Source organism: Ictalurus furcatus, chromosome 25 (assembly GCF_023375685.1).
Source record: "Ictalurus furcatus strain D&B chromosome 25, Billie_1.0, whole genome shotgun sequence".
NCBI lineage: Eukaryota > Metazoa > Chordata > Actinopteri > Siluriformes > Ictaluridae > Ictalurus > Ictalurus furcatus.
The window spans coordinates 3,249,466-3,275,871 of NC_071279.1; the positions used below are offsets into that span (position 1 = coordinate 3,249,466).

A 26,406-nucleotide genomic window follows, 5' to 3' on the forward strand; every position below is an offset into this window, starting at 1 on the left:
GAAGAGATTTACTCACAGTTCGTGTCTTGGCATGTGTAGGCAGCATCACTGTAGCCACGCGCAGCATATCAATTAGCTGTCCTACTGACAACGTTTTCATCTTTGTTGTCAAACCCTCAGATTCCCCTGGCTGTGGATGATACAGGATCAGTGGTTGATCTTTGTTCTTAGCATTATACTGTATTTCACCTCTACTGAGAGCTAAACCGGCTTGGATAGTTCAGTTCAATTTAATAAAGTGCCACAAAGCAGCATTGCAGAAACCCTAATGCAGATTTAGATCTCTAATGAGCAAGCCAGCAGCAACAGTGGCAAAGGAAACAAAGAGACAATATAAAGGGGGAAAAAAAAAAAAACCTTGAGAGAAATCAGACTCAAAAGGGAACCCATCCGCTTCTCGGTGACACCAGATATCAGGTAGTACTAAGTGTGTTGACAGGATGTTCATATACATATATACTGTATGCACACTGGTGACTTTAATAGAAAAGTTCCATCAATATCATTGCAAGGAAAGTGTTAATATCAATAGAGTCTGATTACACACATTTTAAGTCAGTTAAAAAAAATTGAGGGATGCAAAATGTGGACTGAAGAAGGAAATTGTGTTAAATGTAATATGATATATTAAGCAAGAGAAAACTTAAAATGTAAAATCTGAAAAGAATATAATGACGTATGAGTGAGAAAATGGCAAGCGTTGAAATAAACATCTAATAGGAGTTTAGTATATTGTCAGTTTTTGATGCAGAAGAAGTTTAACAATATGGCTTCCATTATTCTGCAGCTTATAAACTAGCACTTGATCCAGCACATCCTATTATTTTGCAGTTTAGCTTTGATATTCTGCTACTACAGTTACAACTTAAATGAAGCCACAGAATGCTACACTGAGGTCATGAAATGACACAAACTGTCAATTGATAACCCGCAAGAAAACTACGCTTAAGTTCAAAGTCAGAATTACGGGTGACTGAGACACACCTATTTTCTACAAACTCCGCCATGCTTGCATAATTCTTGCAGATCTCCTTAAATAGCTCTAGTTACAGTCCCCTTTGAAACAATTGGAACGGCAAGGCCAATTCATTTGACATTTGGGTTTGAGATCAAAAGATGGGTAGGATTTATTTCCTCGTATTTACATCTAGATGTGTTAAACAACATAAAACATCGAAACTTTTGTATCCGATCACCCAATTTTTAGGTGAGCAAAAGTATAGGAACAGATAAGTCTTGAAGTAAATGAAACACTTTAATATTTGGTTGCATATCCCTTGCTTGCAATAACTGCATCAAGCCAGTGACCCACTGACATCACCAAACTGTTTGTTTCTTCTTTTGTGTTGCTTTTCCAGGGTTTTCCGCATCTCTCACAATGTTTCTGTCATCAGCTGTCGTTGTTTTCCTTGGCTGACCCATTCGGTGTCTGTTGTTCAGTACACCATTGGTTTCTTTCTTTTTATGGACAGTACAATGTTGTATTGGCTATTCCTAATGCTTGTACGATGACTCTTACTGATATTCCCTCTTTTCTCAGCTTTAAAATGGCTTGCTTTTCTCCCATAGACATCTCTCTGATCTTCATGTTGGCCTATCCTTTTTAACAACAAATGCAGGTGAAACTGAAGGCTAAAACCAAGAGTAGATGTTCATAGCTCTTTATTGTTTAAACAATCGATATAACAGGACACACCTTTGGTAACAAGAAACACCCAGTCAGTCACATGTTCCAGTATTCTGCTCACGTACAAATTGGGTGGTCTGATACAAAATGTGCTATGTTCTATGTTGTTTAACACATCTGCATATAAATACATAGGAAATAAAAGCTGAAATTCTAAACTCTCTTCTCATTTTCATCTTTTGATCTCACACCCAAATGTCTTCAGTCTACAGCAAAAAGAATTCATTGGCCTGGCCGTTCCAATAGTTTTACAGGGGAATGTATGTCTGAGGTCTGAATACCAGCTTCGGTCCATTTCAGAATTAAATCCTCACTATGCACACTTAAGTCAACTTAGTGTACATGAGTAATGGTATAAGTACAGGAAAGCCTTTATGATTATAGTGCAGTTAAGTCTACAGTATCCAGGTGAGATCATACACTGAAGCAAGGGTGAGACTTAAACTGCTTTTGAAAACTGTAAATATAGTATTCATGTGGGACCGTCCACAGCGGGCAGAAGTGAGTCACGAGTGCTGTAAGCACCACGAGCATCAGGATGAATCAGGCAGGTCTGTAAGGTGATAAGAGCCATAATGGTTTTTTGTGGTTAAGAGCCATAATGGTTTTATAATTTTAAGATTATAATGGATTTTTGAATGTCTCAAAAGTGAAACTAATTGTTAAAACTTTATTTGCAGATGCTATTTATAAGACATCTGTATACTGTGGTTCAAACTGTTGTGCTGTCCGTGTGTTTTTCTTGCTATATTACCTCCTAACAGAGTTTCAAGACCGATGGTATTCTTAGTCCGTGACTTAGTGAACCAGTATCAGGATGTATTTATTGACAGAGACTTCAAGGCACTTCTGTAAGTCGCTCAAATTGGTTTTAAGGCATTTTACACGAATAACATCCCAAACTCGACTGACATTGCATTTCCATAGTTAGCGGTGTGTAGGAAGTGTTGTTTACAAGTGAAGTGATGTTTACGAGTGATTAAATTAGAACCAATTGATTCATCTTACTGACTCATGTCTGTCTGGGACGTGACTTGTGTCTGACTGTCAGAAATGCATTTTTAACCGGGTGAGCTATGCTGACATGAACACCATCTCAACTATCAAGAGTATATATAAAGTATATATAAAAGAAAAAGTCATGTTAGCTGGATAGCTAGTTTAGCCAAAGGCTGTTACAGTTTTAGCAGCTTGTTAGGTTTGTTAGCTAGCTAGCTCATAGTAAATCATACATGTTTTATAGCCTCATAATGAGTTATGTAGCAAAGATGCCGCCTACGTGTTATCCCGAATGTTGCCTATAGGCTATAACAGAACTTAATCACTACCATCCAATGACATCTTAAGTTTAAGACAAGGCTTGCATATTGTAAAGTGTTATAAAGATCTGGCTAGCTAGTTTAGCTCAGTCAGCTAGCTAATGGCGTACCGGTATATGTTTCCACAGGTTGGATGTTGAGCGGTGAAATGCTGATAGCCCCACTGGTTTTGGCTTGATTAGTTTGCAGATCATTAGCATGTTGTTTTCTTTAAAATCATTTAAAACTGAAGATGCCTGATAAATTGGGACAATGATGCTCATGTATCTCCACTGTCTCAGACATTGCTGCTGCTAATTAAAGCATTTGGCACGTGAAGCATAGACCGTTTGGAAACTGAATTATGATTGGGTCTCGAAATTGAATGATTTAAAATGTGCACATGGTGTGTTTTAGTTGAAATAAAAACTCAAGTATTGAAAATACAATGATTTAATTATACTAAGAAAAGAAGCATGTACTCTGGTACTTTTTTTTTTTTTTTTTACTTTCCATGCCTTGTATATAATTGATGCAGCTATGTACATATCTATGTACTAATTACAATGCATTAGAATTGACCTAATGCCAGACCATTTTTTTGACCTCACTTTACACAAAGGAAGAGGAAATTAATGGAATATAAATATCATTATAGCAGAATTGTTTTGTTTGCATGGAGATGGGTTACGGTTCAGTCAAACAGCAAAAAATAAATAAAAATAAATAAATAAAAATGAGTCAATAAACTTTCCATCTCATAATTTATTTAGGCTGCAAATTCACAGAAATAGTGTTCTCCATAGTGGAGTATCCATGTTATAAGGCTCAAATGTACAGTAATTGACTCCCGTATGGCTGGAAATCGATCACCTGCTGAGCTGTGTCTTAGTGTATTCTGGAAATAAAAAACGTGGGGAAAAAATGAAAGTCAAGGTCTTTCTCCACCCACAACACTGTGTTGGTAAACACAAGTCAAATGTAATGGGTGTTCAGCAATTTGCAGCACAGACGATCCATCATTTCTTAGTGCTTTGGAGATTACAATGTGAAGAAGCAGTGATATGAGCCATGTTTCATCTCAGTTTATAGCTTATTAGTCGTTTATAGTTTTTTCAATCAAAATAAGACACCAGGGTTCATGAATGTCTATTAAGAAAGTGAGTCAGGAGAATAATTTGGCATTTTCCCAGCCTTACAGCTTTACAGGCCTTTACACTGAGACGTGAAATTGTTGCTTTAAAATTCTGAAAGATTCACACGTTTGTGAGCAGAATATCCTCGACTTGAGGGGGAAAAAAAAAATAATCTGCAGTCTCCTTTTTTTTCCCTGCTTTCATTCAAGGTGATATGTCTATCTAATTTGGTATTACTGGATATATGAGAATGTAATAATCACATCAAACATAATGCAATTTCCATTTCATGGGCTGCTAACCTCATCCCATGATATACCACATTTCCAGGCAATCAGAGTGGTTTGGACAGACTGCAGCACTAAAATGGTATCACAGCCTTACTCTTTGATGGAGGTGAGCAGATTTCATGAGGCTGTCATTTCCCTGTAGCGAATCAGATGCACAAGTGTGACTTGAAGCAGATGGACAGAAACACATGCATGCATGCTGCCACTGAGACCAGTTGGACATTAGTATGGTTTTGACTCAATTTGGCTTTTTTTCTTGCGTATTTATGATCACTACGCTGACTTTTGAGCACACTGCATCATGATGCTGCAAGCTTGCTCCAGTATAAAAAAAACAGTCAAATCCAGAGCCGTTGCTGAGCAGTGCATGCATTTATTAAGTGGAGAGATGGGACTAATGACTTGGGCGGACTCCAAAGTGTCTGTAGATGTGAAAGCTCTTATTGGCCAGGGAGCATGCAGGCCCTCCCTCCACTTGTTAGTCTTTCCCCCAGACCCTTTCTTTCAGACCTCTGCTTTTCTACCCATGCTCCTCTCTGTTCATGAAGGGCAGCTGCAGTAATTCTTCAAATCTTAGGTGGAATGCGTTTGAAAAGAGACGTGGGCAGTCAAACAGCATATTGTAACATTATTAAGTACAGTCACTGTAATTCTGCACATCTGACTACATCATATATATATATATATATAACAAAAGCTACTTCAGGAAGAACATTTTCATAATGTGGGTTATGCATAGATTAATCTCACAGCTGTGAGTGCCATTCACAGAGAATTCAGGGCTGCACCCCACTTCACACAGTGCACACTAAATAATGACACTATTAGTATACTGACAAACTATGTAGTGCATACATCATTACATTAACCACTGTAATTCAGTTCAATTGAATTTGATTTGTATAGGGCTTTTAGCAATGGTCACAATGCAGCTTAATCTCACAGCAGTCTGCTGTTTAAGCTTGCATCTGTCTGCATCAGAGATGGCTACATATATATTTGATTCATAGACATGAACTAGCCGGGTAACTGTTACTATTTAGCTAAAAGACAGCGCAGAGGAGACAACTATTAGGTCTGGTTGCTTCTTATGTGTGTATTTTTTTTGTGCGTGTGTGTGTTCTCTGTGTATTTTATAGTCTGTGTATTTTGCTCTCCAGTCTGGGTTAGCACGCTAGTCAACACACGGAACAGTATGACTCACTGTAGTTTGATATAACTCAGTTTAAAATACAGAAATGCAGAGAAACATACCAACAGCTCATGATACTCAGTAGCCAGCTGCCGTGAGTTCTCTAGCTAAAACAACCTCACTCGATTATCGTTCCACAAGATGGGTAAATTGGATGACTATCATTTGCTAGCTTCAGACCAATTTATAGAACAAACACATGCTTTACCCATTCAACAAGGAAAAATGCTGAAACACCGGTGAATGCTTTTTCCTCCCGTAGTATGATATTAGTGACTCTCAATCGGTTTGTTCTCGCTCTCTTAATTTTGCTCTCCTCTGATTACATATAGAAGATGTATGATGTGCATAGTAACGAAATGCATAATGAAATACATTCCTTCTGGTGGGCGAAGAGAGTTTCACAGATGAAAGTGTATGCAAAATGCATAAATCAGCATGTATGAATAGTGTAAGGTTAAGGTTATGGTTAGGGGTTGGTGCACTTTGCAAATCACTGACCTAAGCAAGAAAGAAAGAAAAGGAAAAAGCAAGCCAGAGACAGGAAGAGAAACATAACCAAGGACTGTATGACCATTTATATGTACACAGTGCCTGACAATGCAACAGTGAAACAGATTTAAGAACCTTTGCGGCTGTGGTTGAGGTGGTAGAGCCGGTTGTCCACTAATCGTAGGGTCGGTGGTTCGATTCCTGGCCCACGTGACTCTACATACCGAAGTGTCCTTGGGCGAGACACTGAACCCCAAGTTGTTCCCGATGGCAAATTAGCGCCTTGCATAGCAGCTCTGCTACCATTGATGTGTGTGTGTGTGAATGGCTGAATGAGACACAGTGTAAAGCGCTTTGGAAAAATGCGCTATATAAGTGCAGACCATTTAACATTTTAGTGGGTAAAATGTGGTAAAAATTTCCACGGGGCATTGTTTAGCCACACAACACACAAATGACCACAATCAGAATAAACATTTGTCCAAAGCTATAAAAGTGGAATATTAAGGACATCCATTGTGCTTTGTGGCACTGTTTGTGACACTGTTGAAACCACTGGTGCAAAACAACTGGTGCAGAAGTTGGCTAGATGTATGTGTATGCCTTTAACTATTAATTAGAGGCTGGAAGCAAGCCATATGACTGCTGTGCTTAGCCAATTAGCCAGTAATGTATGGCCTGACCCCTTTTAAATGTGCTTATATGGGGTAGGATGGAGGAGTATCATATAAAATGAGTTTATTAGGAGAAATCCAACAGTCATCATCATGATTCCAGGCGATGACCAATGATATGACAGTGGCGGAGACAGAACAAAACAAATAAACATGTGTGCAAACATTATTAAAACAAAGCACATGGAATTGTCCTATTTGAAACATGCTTAAATCATCGTATCACTAGCAAAGATGATGGGCGAATACTGATGTATGTACCAAACAATAGTTCATCATTAAGCAAGACAACTAGTTTTTGGCAGTTCATTCACCCACAGCAATCAAAAGCTTGCTCTAGCTAAATATCCCTCCTTTCACTGCAATTCTAATAAACACTAAAGATGGATAAGTCATGGGGAAAACATACAAAATGTTATGTAGATTGGCTGTTACTACACAAAGCTTATTGATGTCAAGATGGAGGTAAAGAAGAGCAATATTATGTTTAACAAACCAAGAAAACAATTAATATATATATATATATATATATATATATATATATATATATAAATGATGGACAAATTAGTCAACGATATTGGCATGTCTTCTGACATATGAATCTTACTGAACATAACTAAGTATATAAACTGAGTAGATCAGACATTATCGTTTGTAAACAGTTTCTTTAGCTGGCATATGAAAGACATATTCTTGAACTGCTGCTAACATTCCTGTCAAAATAAATTCAGTTCACAATGCTTGTTGAGACGTTAGTGTGCTGACACAAAGGTTTTGGACCACAGAAGACACACCAGTGACGCTTGTAGTGAATCGCAGTGTAGAAGTTTATACCAAGCTAAGACTGGCATGGATTATTTTGCCATAACAGCATAGCCCATCGTGTGTTATTTCTTACCTAATGACTGATAAGTTGCGCGTGGAGGCTGTTTGCCTTATAAGCGGTAACCTCAGAAGATTTGTAATTCATAAAATATTGTAGTGCTTTTATATGTTTAAATACATTTGTTGTTGTTGAGAATTCCTAAAACATGACTTACCTAAAATGAAAACTAAGCACAAGTGACAATTTTTTTAAGAAAAAAAAAAAAGAAAAGAAAACTAATTGTCTTTTTATGGTTCCCATTGCTATAAGTAATCTTCTAGCAGTGGGATCTATAAAATATCCAGTAAGATTAACATTTATTGGTATTGAAATTATTAAGAACAGGACAGTTTACCATTTTACTCTGTGACCCTGTCACATTTTTTTTTAAAAAAAGGAGTTACATTTTTTTTTTATGAAAACCTGATGAATCCACACAAAACCCTCTTAACTGTAAACGAATCCTTGTTACTCCCAAGCATTTTTAAAAAGAGTCTCTGCAAAAAAAAAAAAAAAAAGTGATTTCACTGTGTCTGATTTACTTTATTACATTTCTGTTTTGTTTTTTTTTGTTTTTTTTCTTGTAGATTCGATGGACTAAGACAGCAGGCAGCGTGTCAGACCGTTTTCAGGATTCAAGTGTCTTTAATGAGACACTTCACATCGCGAAGATCCAGCGGCACCAAGGTGGACGCTATTACTGCAAGGCTGAAAATGGCCTCGGCTCGCCAGCAATTAAGTCTATCAGAGTGGATGTCTACTGTGAGTATTCCTCACAGTTGATGACTGCAAATTCAGTATATTGTGCGCACACACACACACACACACACACACACACACATATATATATATATATATATATATATAGGATTTCAGTTATATAAGAAAGCACTTAACAGGGCTTAGCTGTATCGACGGAAGCAGCTCTAATATATATTTATTAGCCATGCATTATTTCTAGCATTGATTACTGATCGACTGCTTCAGGTTACACTTTGCAGTGCCTCAAAGGCTTTGCCCTTAGTTACTTCCTGACATCTCAAAATTTGCCTCTGGATTACATATTGATTAATTTATTAGCTGTATCAGTACCAACAGTGAAAGTGATGTCATCAATAGACTGTTTAAAACCCTTTGCAGATGTACACTTTATTTAAAGCCTATCCTAAACTAGTGCAAGACTGCAGTGTACTGTAGTGTAGTACCAACAGTCTCTGTAAGTGTTTTTGTTTCATTATTATTTACGCTTAATTCTCACATAGATGAGGTTTTAGGCATTCCACCAGAAATACTTGGGAACAGTATTCATGCAAATGTGTTATGTAGATAACAAAGTGGTAAAAGTAATGATATCGTAACACGTCATATTTAAAATGAAAGATGTGGATAATATGTATAAATATGATATGTACAGCTTATATAGTAAAAGGGGAAAATTGTGTTTTCGCTGCCGTGGCTTGAGTTGACTTAGCGAGAGAGTTCTTCTGATTGAACACCTATGATGAAACGTTTCTACACCGATGGGAGTGGTCTCTTGCAGGATGGCCCCACCCCCATCCACAGGGCATGAGGGCTTACTGAATGGTTTGATGAGTAGGAAAATGAAGTAAATCATATGTTACTGAAATCAGGGTTTTATTAATCTATTTATACTTAGTATGATGTTCCACTCATGTGCAGACACTTATTCTTCTCCAGTCTGCCAGCTCTGATAGGATTGCTCAAATTCTTCAGTGGTACATTAAAGAGGTCCCTTTCTTATCTGTTTCAGTTTTTGCCTTCTTAATTTTATATATATATATATATATATGTTCTGATGTAAGCTTCAGATTTGACAATGAAAGATTTCCGATGAAAGACACTGCATTTCACTTATATTGAAAGCCCCCTATTATCATTGTGCATTGTGAAATCTCCACTCAAAACCATTCATGCTGTATGACACTTTCTTTCATTATTGAATATGTCACAGCAATTACCATTAAAAAAAATCTTCATGAATAATTATTTTGGATTCAAGCCTTGGTGGATGTCTGGAATGTGGGCATGCACTGTAATAATTCTCTGAAAGCCAAACATAAAGAACCGGTGACGTAGCTTTTCTGTGGATGAATATCAGGATCCTAAATACATCACCTCCGATTCAGTGCTTGAAAACTGAGTGCAATCAAACTATCATGTTTCTTGGTTCTGATGCAATTCAACAGACTCTTTTCCCTTTCCATGGCACTTGATTTTCCAATTCACCATTTTTTTTTCATAGAAGTGGTCTGTAGTTGTTCCTGTAATTTCAGAAGAAGTACATTATCACTGATGACTCTAGAGATAGATGAAAAACATAGACATTTTATAGATGTAATGTTAATTATTTACTTTACTTGTAACTTGCTAACTCTTAAGCTGGCTTATAGTTGTATAATGAAACTGGTGACTTAATTCGATGTAGAAATTGATGCTAAGATGCACAACCAAGAGCGGAGGCATTAAAACATGTGTCAAAAATACCGTATACACCCGATATACTGCACTACTACAGGTACGCTGTTTAAATTGTGCCTGTAATTTTGATTTCGTAACTAGTAGTTAGCTTCATTATTCTGCAAGCTACAGATTGAACAGTTTTAATACACTGTATGCCTGCAAGAGCATTAGTGAGGTCAGGCATTGCTATCAGGCGAGGAGGCCTGATTCGCATTTGACGTTCCGCTTTATCCCAAAAGTATTCAGTGAGGTTGAGGTCAGGGCTTTGTGAAGCAGAGGGGCTTTGTCATGCTGGAACAGGTTTGCTGGAAATTGTGACGCTACATCATACAAAGACATCCTACACAATGGTGTGTCTAATTTTTTGGCAACAGTTTGTGGAAGAACCGCATATGGGTGTGATGGTCAGGTGTTCATCGAATCGTCGAATAACCTATTCATATTTAGACCGACCAATGTTTTAACATCTGAATGCACTGCATAATTGTGCAACAAGAGCTTCTTTTTTTCTTCTTTTTTGCCCTAATACTATAATGGTAGATGAACGGTTTTACAGTGACCAGCAGGCACGTGGGGGAACAGCTGCCTCTTGTTTGTTTAAGTCAAACTAGAAAAGTTAACGTTTTATTGCTGTATGTAATATCTTTTTCTTAGAATAGGAAGAAACAAGACGTGAATGTAAATTAACAGACAAACAGACAAACTAATATAGGTGCGCTGTACTTTCTATCTTAGCGAGTCATTTGTGAAACGCGATATTGAAAATGTGCTCTGCAGTAGGTCAGAATAAACTTGTTGGAATCGGGGCTGGAAAAAAATATCATTACAGTTTGGATTATTTGCCTTTTCCTCAGAATGGTTTCAACAATGGGGATCTGTTTAGAAGTCAGTCCTTGAGCCAAAATTACATCTTCTGTTTGGACCCTATTATCCGTTCTGTAAAATTAACAGTTTTGAGAGAGCAGAATTTCAATCACAAAGTGATCCATCTCCTAATATCGCTTAGTTTAGATGCTTGGGAAGCAGCAATTGTGGAGTTTGAAGATTAATAATAGATAGCAGTTGTTGTTTAAAACATACCGCATATCCTTGCCTTTGGCCTTGGTGTTGTACACAATGTATTTTTCATTAGTTATGTGAACATCTTGCAGAAATGCAGCTTCCTCCCCCAGAAATATATTGAATCAGTCACCCAATGGTGAAGATAATTGATGGGCCTTTGCTAGTTCCCAATATTTTTAGCACTTTAGTGCTGCAAAGCCTTGATTGCTAATTAGCACGGTAATTGCTACTTTGTATACTGGACCACATAACATTTACGGCTCGGTAACATTAACGTTGCTGAACCTACTCTTCGTTGCAGTGGCACTCTTACTGTCTTTGTGTGTGTGCCTGAAATGCGAGTGCAACCTGCCAGTGCCGGGATGGACAATTCCATTAGGTTAAAGCGTTTCTAGATAGACTGATAGTGAGAGACCAGATTAGGTGCAGATGCACTATTGGAGGCAGCCGTCAGAGCAAAAAAAAAAAAAAACAGTATGGAAATCCTTTTGAAGATTCCATCTCCCGCTTAGTGTTCTTTTTCTCCTGCTTAAATTGCACGATTGTTCAACTTCCTCTGTTCCAAAAGGATTTATGTGTGTGATTTCTATGGAATAAGTGGACAAAGAAGTCATCCTAAGTAGAATTCGTACCCCAACTGAAACCAGCCCTTGGGCCTTTCTCACAGATCTTAGAGAACAAGATAAACATGAGCATTATGACTGAAGCTCCTTGAAGCCAGTCAGGCAAAGCCACCGGGAGTAATCGGCACGCTGCTGATCCAGCTCTACCCGATCTGCTGTAGCGGCTTGGTGGTGGGATATGGATTGGGCAACAGAGTGAATTTTTGAGGTAATTTCCCTGGATACTTTGCCCAAGTGGCCTCTGAGCCCAGAGCTGCCCTGGTGAGAGCAAAAAAAATCTCTGAATCCTCAGTAATTAATGAGAATTGCTCTTCTCAGTGGCTCAGTAGTGCTGATATTGCCCACTCTCTTACTGATACACTTTCAGACCATCTTGAGCACTTTTAAAAAAAAATGTTTTATACCACAACACATTAAGTGTCTTTAAGTCTTTTCTAAGATTTGAGATAAACAGCTTCTGTCTGTTTGTAGATAAGCAGTGTGCTATTGCACTGTAGGACATTTTCACAGAATGGTTATTTATGTAAACAGCATTTGTCTAGGTAATTTCTCCTCTCCTCCTTGACCGGGCCAGTGAATTCACTGAAGTGGAGTAGTGTAGTGAAAGTGGAATTGAAGTGAAGTCGCTAGTGAAAGCAACATCTTTGGAACTTAATGGTTTCCCTGCTACATGTTCCATCATTAAACCTGCACAACGAAGAGAAACTAACAGCACCATTGTAGACACAGCAGCAACTCAATCTGTCCGATTAAAAATGGAGGCCATTGTTTTAACATATCACCTGGTTTATTGTTAAGCATAAATAATAATGAAACAAAAACTTTAGAAAGTAAAGTGGTGGATCAAGGAATGGCTGCACAACGTTTATTGTACATTTGTGTATGGATTAATCTTTTGAGGTCATGAAGAGAGGTAGAATTTGAGGCAACTTCATCATTCATTCATTCATTCATTCAGTCTTTCTCTAGTGTTATTTTAATTGACCGTCTACAAGGGTGCACTTTAGGCTCCTCCATATTCTTGCAGAGCACTTAAGCTGCAGAGGAGAGACAATTGGACAATTTGATGCGTATTTGAAGCCTTAGAAGACATTCAAATGAGTTTACATTTCAATCCTTTCTGAAAGCATAACTTATGGTATGAATATAAATATTGCACTAGCTGATAAAACGGAAAATTTTTAAAGTCAGCAGGTTTGATGCTGGTTAGTGTTACATGCTGTGGCCATGGATTTGACCTCAAAGCGTTGTTGTGGACGCTTCGTATGTTTTGCTTTATTAAGTTGCACTTTCACAAGTATACGTTTTTGTTCGAATTAAATTATGGAAGTGTACACCATGCAAGTCCTTTGAGTTAGTTGTTGCTATGGAAACAGTGTTTGAGCGAGGACATTAATATCTGCCTGTGAAATTTCTTTCGGCTGTCCGTTAGAGGCATACTGTTATAGAAAAGTAATCAGCGCCTAGACACAGTTGAAAAACCCATACCATACCTCTACATGAGAAAAACACTGTTTTCACTAACCGTGAACTAGATAGAGATGGGGGGATGGATGGATGGAGGGATGGATGGATGGTGACAAAAGAACACAGAACATAAAATACACAGTATGGACATGACTCGATTCATATGCTACACATATTTACATATACACAATGCCGAAGAGAAGATCACAACATGTTCAAATGGATCATTTTTTTATGGAGATATTCTTTCTGATTATCCATTCCGAAGCAGGATGGCACACTAGAAAATACATTGTGGAACCTGGCAGCAATGAGCAGAAAAGATCCATAATAGTGCTTCTCTTCTCCGCCACTGCCTTCAATGAGTTAGCACTCAGTCTGGAGAAGTTACAGACCTTCCAGGCGCTTGCCCCTGGACCGTTCACTACCACTCCCAACACACAATTCTGGAGTCTGACAAACTGTGGCCTGCTGGGCAGGTAGTCTATGATCCAAAATACTCTTGGGGCATCAACAATCATTGCACGGAATTTGTTTAGCAGTCATGCTGGTGAATCATGAGAGTTCACAGAACACTGAAGAAAACACAGTACATGAGCATGTAGATCTGTGGAGCATGTAGATCAGAGCACCCCCCATACCTATGTGTACCTACTAAGCAGAGCTGCTTGAGGACCAACCTCTCAAAGGTCTTCTTAATGGAAGTGCACCTGGTCTGTAGACCTTACAAGACGTCTATCAGAGCTGAGGCACTTTCTGAATTCCAGGTTGTCCCGGTACGTGTATCTATCTTTACTCTCATAGAGTTGCCTCCTAACCTGTTTAGACTGTACCTTTTTAATCTTCTCTTTATATGCTCGCCTGAGAGACCCTCCTTCTTTTGGTTCAACAGGTTTTTCAGATCCTTTCTGATCCATGGTTTGTTTTAGAGAAAACAGCACACTTTGTGGGAGTCTATAGTCTATAATGCACCGGCTGAGTCCTATAGTCAGTATTCCTCTCCATATGATGCACAGAGCATATATCCCAGTCTGTATACTCCAGACCATTCTCCTCAGCCTCCTCGGTGCACTTCCTCACAGACTAGCTAGCTCAAAGCTATTTTTACATGCCATTCAAAATCATAGACTTCATTTAAGCATCAATGTAATATAGGACAGTGATCAGTCGAGTCAAGAGTGACAGGCACTGGACTGACAACTTTTATTCATCCACAGTCTTTCCCTAGTGTCATTTTAATAGACAGAGGACTGACATGTTCCTCTGGAAATAAGACTAGATGGGTGATGAGTGATGGGTGGATGGATGATGGGTATGAAACTGATTACTTGGTTTCCACTGTAAACTCATAATCTTTGATAATCTGTCACTAATGGTGTTAACCCATAAATGACAGCTGATCTCAGGATAATATAACAATCACATTCAGATCATTCCAAATGAGATAATACAGACTATCCATCTAGTTTATTATGTAAACCTGCTGAAATCTAATAATCAATAGAGATTAGTTGCTTTTTTTTAAATTATTTTTTTAACAATAAAATGATTTATATTACTAAACATGGAATGACTGCTGGATGGACGGGACTTCTCAATAGTCTATCCGTCTGTAGATTATGAATAAAGGATTATTTACTGATTATGAAATGAAATGCAAATAAAATCAATGAATACCTGTGCTTTTAGATGATCAGTTTGTTGGTATCTTCCAGTGGAGCTGGAACTGTGTCTTTAAATGTTCTCAACCTTTAAATGTGATATAAATATGCTGTAACTTTATGAGGGTCCCATTCCTATATTTTGCCTACGGCCCCCGAAATCACTAAATTCGCCCCGATTACATAATGTCAAAATTTCAACATGTGAAGAGTTTACCCAGACTGCCACACATATGAAGTGAAAACTGGTGGTATGCTTTTGTGTGTGTGTGTGTGTGTGTGCGTGTGTTACCACTTTTTAGGCGTTTTTTTTTCTCTTTCCCATTGACATAGTGTAGCTGTTTTTTGTTATATGTATATATATATATATATATATATATATATATATATATATATATATATATATATATATATATATAATTGTTCATTGTAGTCTGCTTTAATTAAAATGCTTTAATGCTTAATGCCTTTAGTCTTTGTCAGTATGACAGTGTGAATGTAATCTCAAGGTAGTGCCAATACAGCGCTGGACTACAGCACCCATAAGGCATTGCACATCACATGCTTACTGCACGCACCATGTCACATGACCAGGAGCACCTGAATCATGTTGTTATCTAATTATCATGGGTATTTAAGTCACGTATTGTATAGCACTTGTATAGCACTGGTTGACCTTTAGTTGTTGTCAACTGTATGTATACCATGTTCACGTTGTTGTCTAGCCATGTTATTTATCATTCCTGTTTCCTCTATTTCACTGTAAACAAACTTTATCTGCACTTGCACTGCCTCCTTCTACCAAATCCTGATATATAAATGGATAGCATGTTGTTTTTGAGTCCCCGCTGTTCTAACTTTTATAGTTTTTGGATTATTCATAGTTTCAAAATGTGAAAAATTTATACAATTCCTGGATAGAGTTACATTCCCTGGCATGGTTTAACCTTGCTTTCTATATATATATATATATATATATATATATATATATATATATATGCCGGTTTATTCTCCTATTCATCATAACAATTTACAGCATTTATATACAGTTTTGTCTCATCCTTAAGAGGTTCTAGAAGTGTTTAATTAGGGTGAGCTAACTCATGTGATATGAGTCAGAGCTGGCTTTATGCAAAAGCACACCCCAAGTCCGCAAGGACCTAACCAGCAATTCTAAGATAGCAAGCGGAAACACACGTGTCGGAGGCAGAGCCCAGCAGGCCTGGAGCACTGTGTATTCCTGAGTCTCTAATTGTTTTTCTAATGTGTTCCAGAGTTTGATCAGGTCATCGCAGCACTCCTTGCTCATATACACATGGAGCTACGGGCCAGGATCTGGATATATCTGTGGGGTTAATTTAGTTTAAAACCAATGATCTACAAAATTGTGAGTAACGGTATACGAATGAAATCAGTTTATTTAGTGTTCGGTGTTTAGGTTTTAGAAAAATATACACCTTAAATGCCTGTTGGGCAACTGAATTTTGAAGCAAGTTATTCATAGCAACCTAGTAAATAATAAATACCCAACATTGTGGAATAATGCCAACTTCTTAGTAGCAGATATCACTATCCTGAAATTGTAGCTGCCTACTTAAAGCACTGCTAACAGTATGATTAGCTTCTGTAGCTAATCATATAATATAAGCCTGTATTTATTTGTTTGTGTGTTTGTTTCTTTGTGTTTTTTTTTCCACTTCATTTTTAAATATTTTACAAAGAAGAGTGTCCACAAATAGGAAGTTCAGGAAGTTCATTTTTAGATCCTCCACTGTCAGGTGTAGGTGAAGTGAGACATTTATTTTGTCTGGCTTTAATGGACGGTGGGCACTGTGGCTCCAGCTTGTTTTCCTCCGAGATAAATTGTGCAGGAGATGAGGCCAGGCAGACGCCACTGTCTCAGGAAGAAGAAGAGATTCATTACTCCCCTGACTTGCCTTTCCTATTGGGCCTCATTATTTCCTCATCTCCATCACTATGAGGAAGAGTGGAGATGGCTGGCATTGGCGCTGTCTATCCATCAACCCCTCCTGCGCCACCAACCTTTGCAGATGGTCCAATCAAAAATGAGCGGCACCTGTTACTGAAGAAGATAGGAGCTAAGCCATTAGAGAATAAGAGCGGCAAGGAGTCACGGGGCAACCGCTGAACAGCAAGGGAATGGTGTGTTTACACTTTGACACTGGTTTCTTTAATGCGTAATTGACAGACTGGATTTAGACCATCTAATTCTCTGTTCTGAAAAAGTTTTTACTGACAGTAATTTATAAGATGGCGTGCATGTAAACTTTTCTAGTGTCTACATGTTAACTAAAACGGACGAATGGCATCTTTCCCCCTCCAAGAGCTTGCTGGTTACCATAAAATCCTGTATACTGTACTGTTTAATTTGTTTATAGGTCTGTTTTGATCTTTTTACAACTTTCAGACAAAAAAGTAGAGTTTTCAGCCACAATCTTTCCACTGGCGTCAGTAATAAATGTAGTTAACTTATGTGACCTATATACGTGTCTAATGTTAGTCAAACATACATTTTTTTTTTCCAAATGAATATAACAATACATTCTCCATTTACCTTGACAGAAAGTGAGGCCTAATCTTTCAAGCAGGAAAATCAAGCTAAAATACGATATTAATAATGTGAGGTGGGAGAACAGAAGTGGGTGGGGCTTCCAGGGTGTTCCATTGATTCAAAACATATATACCTGTCAGTCATTCTAGATTCATAAGTAGACTGGCTCATCGGCTGTTTCTATTGGGCGAAGAAAGAAGACAGGTGCTTTTGCGTTGTTTTTTTTTTTTTTGGTGATAACTAACAGCTTACTCCAATGTTAAAATTATGGTTTTCTACACAAAATGCATACCGTTTTTCAGGTCTGATATAACCTCCATCTAGTCTTTTTTTTCTCTTTCTGATATGAGATTACTTAATAAGGACTTATATCTGCCTGCTGCTTTTGTTAATTTGTTTATAGCCAGTACCAAGTACTAAATTCATGATTCTCTATAGTTGGTGAGCTGTTATTCCTTTTTTTAAAAAAATTATTTGTAGGAAAGGTAAATAAAATGCAAATATTATTTTTGATAATATTAGCCTATTTCACAAACGCTCTACAATTACAGCTCTCTTTGATCATTTTTTCTTCCCGAAATCATTGTCTATTAACGATTAGCACCAATTTTGTGTTTGCTGATGTACATTTATGTGTCATTGGCAATCCGAGTACAATTTCCTGCTACCCAGTCCTACTAGCTGTACAAAAGGTTATTATTGTGTCATGTGTCTGTCATACATTGTCAAGATCGTTAAAAAGGCGCCTGCGTTAATTTACTTATAGAAAATGTCATTATTGTGTCATTGTGTCTGTCAGTGTTGAGATTAATAGAGCTACAGGGTTTTACAAAAAAATGTAAGCAATGAGTCATTTGTCTGTAATATAATGTTAGAAGGGGGGTTGCCTAGCTAGAGTAACTAATAGCATATCTCTTTTCTATATTAAGAATGGGTACACACTTTAGAAACAACAAAAAAATCAATGATACGAAATGTATACAGTGAATGAGTAACATGCCATTGTATATTATGACTCAAGTAGGCAGAAGGTACAGTGCTTTGCGCCAGTGGATGCTAACATGAGAATGATGTATCATGCACAAACTGCCATAACATTGCATCATCATCTTTACAGTGCATTGTCTTGGGATTAATTTTGTGACATATGATGAACGTTTTGACAGTTTACGAACATCATATGCTAACTAGAACACACTTAGCAGCCATTTGCATGAGACATAAGCTGCCTTGATATCAAACATTATGACAACGATCATGAGAGCTACTGATAATGATAATGCTGACATTACATTGTGATGTTACTGAATATCAACTCGTATGACGATTATGAAAGCATATGACGTTATATCAGGTATGACGGGTGTATGACCTTGCGACGTCTTGCTGCAAAGAAAGCTTTGCATTAGTCTTCACGATTACTTGTTTGTTTTGGAAGACTGAAGAGACAGCAGGCTGACATGTTGTTTCCTAATGGCTACACATTTTCTGTTCGAAATTGACCTTGATGAAAAAATGTATAAATACAGGAAGCTTTTGGTTGTGTCTGAATGCTACTTTAAGCTGTTTTATAGGGGTCGACTGGAACTGCTGGTCAAGTATTAGTCCTTTTCCATAATTCATCCATCCATCCATCCATCCAAAACATATTCTATCTAGTGCAATACTGAAAACAATGCTGTAGCCCAGTTGGAACATGGATCCACTAACACTGACTCACATAGGATATTTAACACTTAAACACCTTGTTGCTATTATCTCAGAGGGATTTTGGATTATCAGTTAATCCAGGCTTAAGGAACCCCACGGTAAGGAGAACGTTAATTCTGTCTGTGACCGAGGAGTATTGTTTGCTACGTTTATATTACGAGAGTCACTTCTTTTATTATAATTTGGGAGTGACTGCTTCATAGAAAAGCACATGCGCTAGGGATTGTTTGACCTTGATCATTTGACAGCTGCAAGTGAGTAATTTGCATTAATATTTCTCAAAATTAGTTGCAAATATTCTGTCCACTGAAGTCACAATCATTTCAAATAATATATGTGATTACGTTCAAGAAGAAGAATATGTAATCTGCATGTTCTTTCTGGTGGAATACGTATTGAATGCTACAGATAGACCGAATTCTTCTATGTGAGCGTTACTAAAGGACTTGTTTAAAACAATAATAATAATAATAATAATAATTCAGAACCTTTATTGTCCAGATTATCATTTGGCCAGGTCTGAAAATTGCATTGAGATTTCATTAGAAAATCAGTGGTAGCTCAGTAGTTAAGATGTTGGGCTACTGATCAAACCCCAGCACCGCCAACCTGCCATTGTTGGGCTCTTGAGCAAGGCCCTTAACCTTCAATTGCTCAGATGGATAAATGAGATAAATTTACAGTAAGTCGCTCTGGATAAGGGCATCTGCCAAATGCCGTAAATGTAAAAATTGATGGGATCCTTTCTGCCCACTTTCTGCAGAATATGCCTTCTGCTGTTTTTACGTAAAATGTAGTGATGCATTTATACAAGTTTATATATATATATATATATATATATATATATATATATATATATATATATATATATATATATATATATATGTATATTTATATATATATATATTGAAAGGGCTGTTTCAAGTTTGTGGACACCTGACCATTACATATCGATTCCAAATTTAGTCCCTCTTTGCTGTTAGAATAACCTCCACTCTTCTGAGAAGGCTTTCCACTACATTTTGGAACGTGGCTTTGGGGATTTGTGCTCATTCAGCCACAAGAGCATTAGTGAGATCAGACACGGATGTCAGGCGAGCGTTTCAGTCCATCCCAAAGGTGTTCTGTGGGGTTGAGGTCAGGACTCTGTGCAGGTCACTGGAGTTCTTCCACTCCAACCTTGGCAAACCATGTCTTTATACGCCTTGCTTTGTGCACAGGAGCATTGTCATGCTGGAACATGTTTGGGACCCTTAGTTCCAGTGAAGGGAAATTGTAACGATATAGTATAACTAAGACATTCTATACAATTGTGTGTTTCCAGCTTTGTGGCAAGACTTTGGGGAAGACGCACATATGGGTAGATGGTCAGGTGTCCACATACTTTTGGCCATATAGTGTACATACTGCTGAACAAATTCATACCTAAGTAACTATAATTTTGGTTATGACTTATGGACATTTATTTTATCTTGTGGCAGATTGACCAGGTTCAAAATTGCTCTGGAGTCAACTATAGACCACAGTTAATGTAGTAAAGTCACTCTATTTTGATTTCTTCTACTTTCTCTGTCTTCCTTAGACATTATCTGCAAGTAATTCCAACATCAAAAAAAAAAAAAAGAAAAAAAAAAGAAGAAGAAGTGGAATGCTTTCTTGGCTGCTGGCTTGAAGAAATTAGTGCAGTTATGTAAACATCTTGTGAACGTGTATGAATATGGATTAAAATATTCTTGGAAATTAGGGCTGCACCATTAACTGTATGTTTATCATTATAGCAATGTGGGTTGCAGCAGTAAATATGCTGTAAAAGGCTGTGATACTAGAACAGCTCAGGTCAAACCCCATTACTCACAGCAGAGTGGCTTGCACTGTAGGCGTGTGTGTGTGTGTGTGTGTGTGTATCATTTGCACAGAACCACTCACACCCAAATGCTAAAAGCACAACTACCAGCAGGAAAATATGTGAGAATGTAGTGGTACCACTTCAATGTAAAATGTGTCAGGTAATAGTTACCTCGTTCCAATAGATTTGAACATTAATAATAACTAGTTTTTACTCTTGTTCCAGACAGAAATGCACGTTTGATCTGTTCCAAGTTTTGGACTGTGACTGGCACTAGGTGGAGTGTTCAGCGCGATAATATGACATAATTATGCACATATATGATGGCTTTTTAATGTTTTTCTTTAGCGCTTTACATAACTTCAAATAACTGTGTTTGTTTGAATGGAGATCAATATTGATGGTATTGTTATCCATTCATTTATTCATTCATTCGTATTCTATAGGCGCTATATCCTGGCTGGGGTCACGGTAGATCTGGAGCCTTTCCCCAGAAATACTGGTTGCAAGGCAGGAGAAAATGGGACACCTGTCCATGACAGGGCACCATGCATACACATTTTCTAACCTAGGGGCAGTTTAGCATAGACAATCTGCCTACCAGGATGTTTTTAAAGAGAATAAAAATCACGATATTTGATCTATTTCAGCTTTCAAAGCACATGTTTACATTTATAAATAAATCGCGCATTTTATCTATAAATGAATTCAATTATAGCAGGCATCATTTGTTCCTTTGTAATTTTGTTCATTTGTGAAATGATAAAGGTACGTTAAATGGAATAATTCATTTTGCAGCTACTGAACCTTGAGTCTAAGGTTATACAAAGACAGAGTGCAGTGTCTGCAGGTTTCGGAGTATAAGGTCGGATCACGATCGTCGTGTTTCTGTATAAAAGAAGACGTCATAAATACACATTGAAGATGTGCAGTGTCTTTTCTCAGCCTATGACACGACGGCCGGACACTTATCAACTTATCAGCAGCCGTTATCGTAAACTCTGCTTGTACACTCACTCAGAGGTTTAGGTTTCCTTCTGTGTAACATGCCATCGGTTGCACTTTACCACTATTCAAAGCAAGAGTGTATATTTATCATTATACACCCTAATCCTAGTCTTGTGAGATATAGAATTGAACAGAGTTAGGTAATGCAGAAGAGAAAAACTTCAAAAGAATTTTTCAGTTATCAAAGAGCAAGACACACTTCAAAATCCCTGCAAATTAATAATTGAACAAAACGTCTGTATGCAATAACAGCTACAATTAAGGGCAGAGGTTCTGTTTTTTTCTCTCTTAAAAAAATAAAATAAAATAAAAAACTCTTTTGACAAGAGTAGCGAAGTATTATTGCAGACATCAAGGTGTTACATTATGTGCCGAGGTGACCGTTGATATTGATATGCCGTCTTGTGGTTTGCTGGATTCATAATTACAAAGGGAATTATAGAATTTCTGCCTGCCGAGTTCCCTTATAAAACATTCTATTTCCGTGATGATAAGTCTCTTTGCAGTGGCAGCTTTAATTTGCAAACTGATAGGTGTGCAGTATCTGAACGTTAGAAAAGTCGCTCTTGCTCGACGAAACCTTGCTGCGAACAGACACTTAATCTTGCCTTTGCCTGAATCACAATTTCAGCAGCCAGTCTTAATATGTGAAATCATCCATCTAGCCCTGAGAGAAAGGCAATGTTTGCAGCTTGGCTCTACACTTCGAACACAGATGATGCTGCAGGCTGTTTTTACATCTCAGAGCCGAGGGGGTGTTGCCCATCAGGGCTCTGTGCCTGGTAATAGCCTTTCCCTTTAACACCTTTACCTCCATATCTCAATGTAAATAGCTCCTGGGGAATTAGCCCTGTCTGCCTCTTGCAGTCTATGATCGTAGCAAACAGCCTTATCTGCTGCCTCATTAACTGTACATCTGGAAGTTGACAATTTGTACATTGCTCCGTTGCAGAGTTGGAGACAAATTGCTTATCTTTGGCCTAATGGGGCTATTTTTACATGGAAAGATGCAATGCAGATGTCACCCAGGTTGCCGGTGTCTCGTGTAATCAAGCTGGGACAGTGATTAGTGCCACCCAGTCAGGGTGAATTTAATTCCAGTCCTGTGACACCTAGCAATGACAGCTTGATGGGGGTTATCTCCATAATGACTGTTGTAGATTACACTGGGAAAGAGTACTGCATTTGATTAAGACCCCAGCCTGCTCAGTGTGGTGCTCTGGATTATATGCGTGTGAAAGATAGTGAGGGGGGAAAAAAAAATGTCCTCTATCTTACAGTGATAATGAAGGAATATTTATTCACTGTTGTGAAGGAGAAAAAAAAATCACCTTCACTATTTTTCCCCCTTTTATTTATTAAATGTACTTATTAATAGCCACCCATGGCCAGAAAGAAAAGAAATTATAATTGTTCTGCTCAGTCATGCATATTAAAAAGAAGAAAAAAAAAGAAAAAAAGTATTAAGTGCTCTACTCCAAGCATGTTTGACTGCCTTGTGATGCTGAAGTAATGCTGTGCCTGGCTTCAAGTATCTCAGCAGGATCGTGTGTTCGCCTCCAACCTCACAGGTTGACTGTTGTGCAACAGGGGAGTGGGTCAGTGGGCAGAAATTAAATGTGCCTAAATGAAATGTACTCGATCAAGCAATTCATAATTAGCCTTTCAAAACGTCATTCAGTAATAATGAATACATTTATACAGATAATCAGACAACATTATATTATTATTTTTTTTTTAAAAAGGCAGAAATTTGATATAAAACTATTAAGTAGTGTTGTTGTCTCACAGCTCCAGAGTCCCTGGTTCGATCCTGAGCTAGGTTTACTCTCTGTATAGTCTTCCTTTGTCCTCCGTTTTCCCAGCTCTCAAAAACATAACAGTAAGTAAGTCTGCAGATCCACCATGACCCTGACTAGGATAAACTAAGGATGAACGCATGAATGAATGAAGCCATTCTAAATGGTCTGTATATTAACAAGACCCGTTGCAGTGGAAGTTTTAATTGGCCACCTGATACTTGCACAGTATCTGACCCGTAGACCGGGATGTCTAAGGTTCCGGTGCTTCACGTGGTGGAAAAGTCTGCTTTAACCTTTCTTGACACTTCTGCTAATCTGTGATTACAAATGACTCTTCTCTTGTCCTAAATAAAAATTGTGAAATGCTTTCATGACATTTGTTGCCTCGCACCTTTGTGGTTGGGGGTTTGATTCCCACCTCTGCCCTGTCTCCCCGTACTTCGGGGGTTTCCTCCGGGTACTCGTGTCCAAAGACATGTGTTGTAGGCTGATTAGCATCTCTAAATTGTCCATAGTGTGTGAATGGGTGCATGATTGTGCCCTGTGTGGCACTCTGTCTAAGGTGTCCCTCAGGTGCCTCGAGTCCCCTGGGATAGTCTCCAGGCTCCCCGGTGACCCTGTGTAGGATAAGCAGTTCAGAAAATGGATGGCTGGATGGATGGACATGTTTATTAGCGTTTAAAAAAAAAAATAGGCTACTGTCTACGGTATATTATTTGCTGACCAGCTGCTGTTTGAACATGCAAAAATGAGTTAAAGTTGTGATTAGAAGAAGAGTAAGCACAGTAAAATACACAGTGTTGGATTACAGTGTTTATTCATGTCCAATTGGACACTGGGGAATTTTGGGAAATCATTATCAGGCAGTGGAGATGGCTGTAGGTGCAGGTGAGGTTTATTAATATTCAGCAAACAATCCAACATTTTAAGCAAGAGCAAAAGGCACACAAACAGGCAGGCAGGGATCAAGTCAAAAACCAAAATAGCTTTGAACAATGAACAATAAACAATAGATAAAGGCTTGGTAAGTCAGGCAGTGGTGCACTGAACATTACCTCGTGGTGTGTGAGTGTTTTGTGTGGACTTATATCGCCTAATTACAATTGAAATGATGTAATATTGAATTACAATTAGAAATTACAATTATAGGGTGCACGGTGGCTTAGTGGTTAGCACATTTGCCTCACACCTCCAGGGTCGGGGGTTCGATTCCCACCGTGGCCCTGTGTGCGTGGAGTTTGCATGTTATCCCCGTGCTGCCAGGGTTTCCTCCAGGTACTCCGGGGTTTCCTCCCCCCGTCCAAGGGTATGCCGGTCCAACGTGTCCGTAGTGTGTGAATGTGTATGTGATTGTGCCCTGTGATGGATTGGCACCCTGTCCAGGGTGCCCGATGCTCCCTGGGATAGACTCCAGGTTTTAAAGGATAAGCGGATGGATGGATGGAATTATAAATAGAAACTGTTTATAGTGTTTAATTGACATACTTTGTTGTATTATATGGTTTTTTAATAGAAATAATTGCCATCTTTGGTCAACATTTATCTATATCTACCACAGTATATATTTAGTATTTAGCACAAATTGTACAATATCTTAAAGAGCGTTTGTGGCCTGCGTGTTTACTGTAGTGTGGACATTATGAGAAAACTAAGCCTGCTTTTTGCTTACAGCCTCAGAATTTAAGCACAGAAATCTATCAAGCGTGACCACTGTTTTGTATGATAGATAATTGCACTACACTGTTGTGGGCAACTGCATCAGCAAAAACCGATGTATTTCGGCGGTTGGGTTTTGTTTGAAATTCATAGCGTTTTGTAACCCAATCTGCACATTTCATATTTATCATTCATAGCTACTAGAGCCTATTTCCTTTTTTTTTTTTTTAATTTATATATTTATTCTAATTTTTATTATTTATTTATTTTTTACATATGCTGACCTCTAAATAACCATCTCACAAACTGCACGCTGCCTCACAGCTGCTCACACAGTAACATTTAAAGGTTATATTTAAAGGGCAGAGAAATACCTACAAACCTGCAAATACAGTGACTACATGCTAAGTCCTACATGTACTCCACTTTTCCAATTGGCAGGCATGTTCAACATGTAAGGGTGTGTGAATCTGTCTCTGGCAGCCCCTTTTCTTATAACGGCTGTGTAATCAAACACAATAGGTCAGATCGTACGGTAGTATAAAGTGTGCCAATAAGCTTTGCGGCTCCTCCTTTCATTATAATGAATCAGTGTATTTATTTAAAGCAGTCGTCTCTGCCAAAATGGACCCACTCAATCGCTCAGTCTTATGTGTTGCCTTCGTCTTAAAGGTAATTGCTCTTACCTGCGTGGCTGTAATGGAACCTGGATGAAGTATTGACCGCCTCTAGATTTTGATTAAGGGGCTGTTGGGCAGAACGTGTCTTAATGAAAGTGTGGAATCAGCATTCTGGTGGGAACTCTGCGCTCTTTGATTAGGCTGGGATCTTCATTCACCCTGAGGAGGATTGAAAGGGGATGCTAAATTAAAGGGTGTGTTTAC

General features: G+C 38.1%; 1 protein-coding gene across 1 annotated transcript in view; it reads left to right on the plus strand.

Annotated features, from left to right (window-relative positions):
* Positions 1-26,406, plus strand: part of LOC128601554 (MAM domain-containing glycosylphosphatidylinositol anchor protein 2-like) — a 202,683-nt gene that overhangs the window by 81,955 nt on the left and 94,322 nt on the right. The window contains exon 3 of the mRNA XM_053614848.1: positions 8,222-8,396. Within this exon, the coding sequence (XP_053470823.1) occupies positions 8,222-8,396 (175 nt within the window). The remainder of the gene's footprint in view (positions 1-8,221; positions 8,397-26,406) is intronic.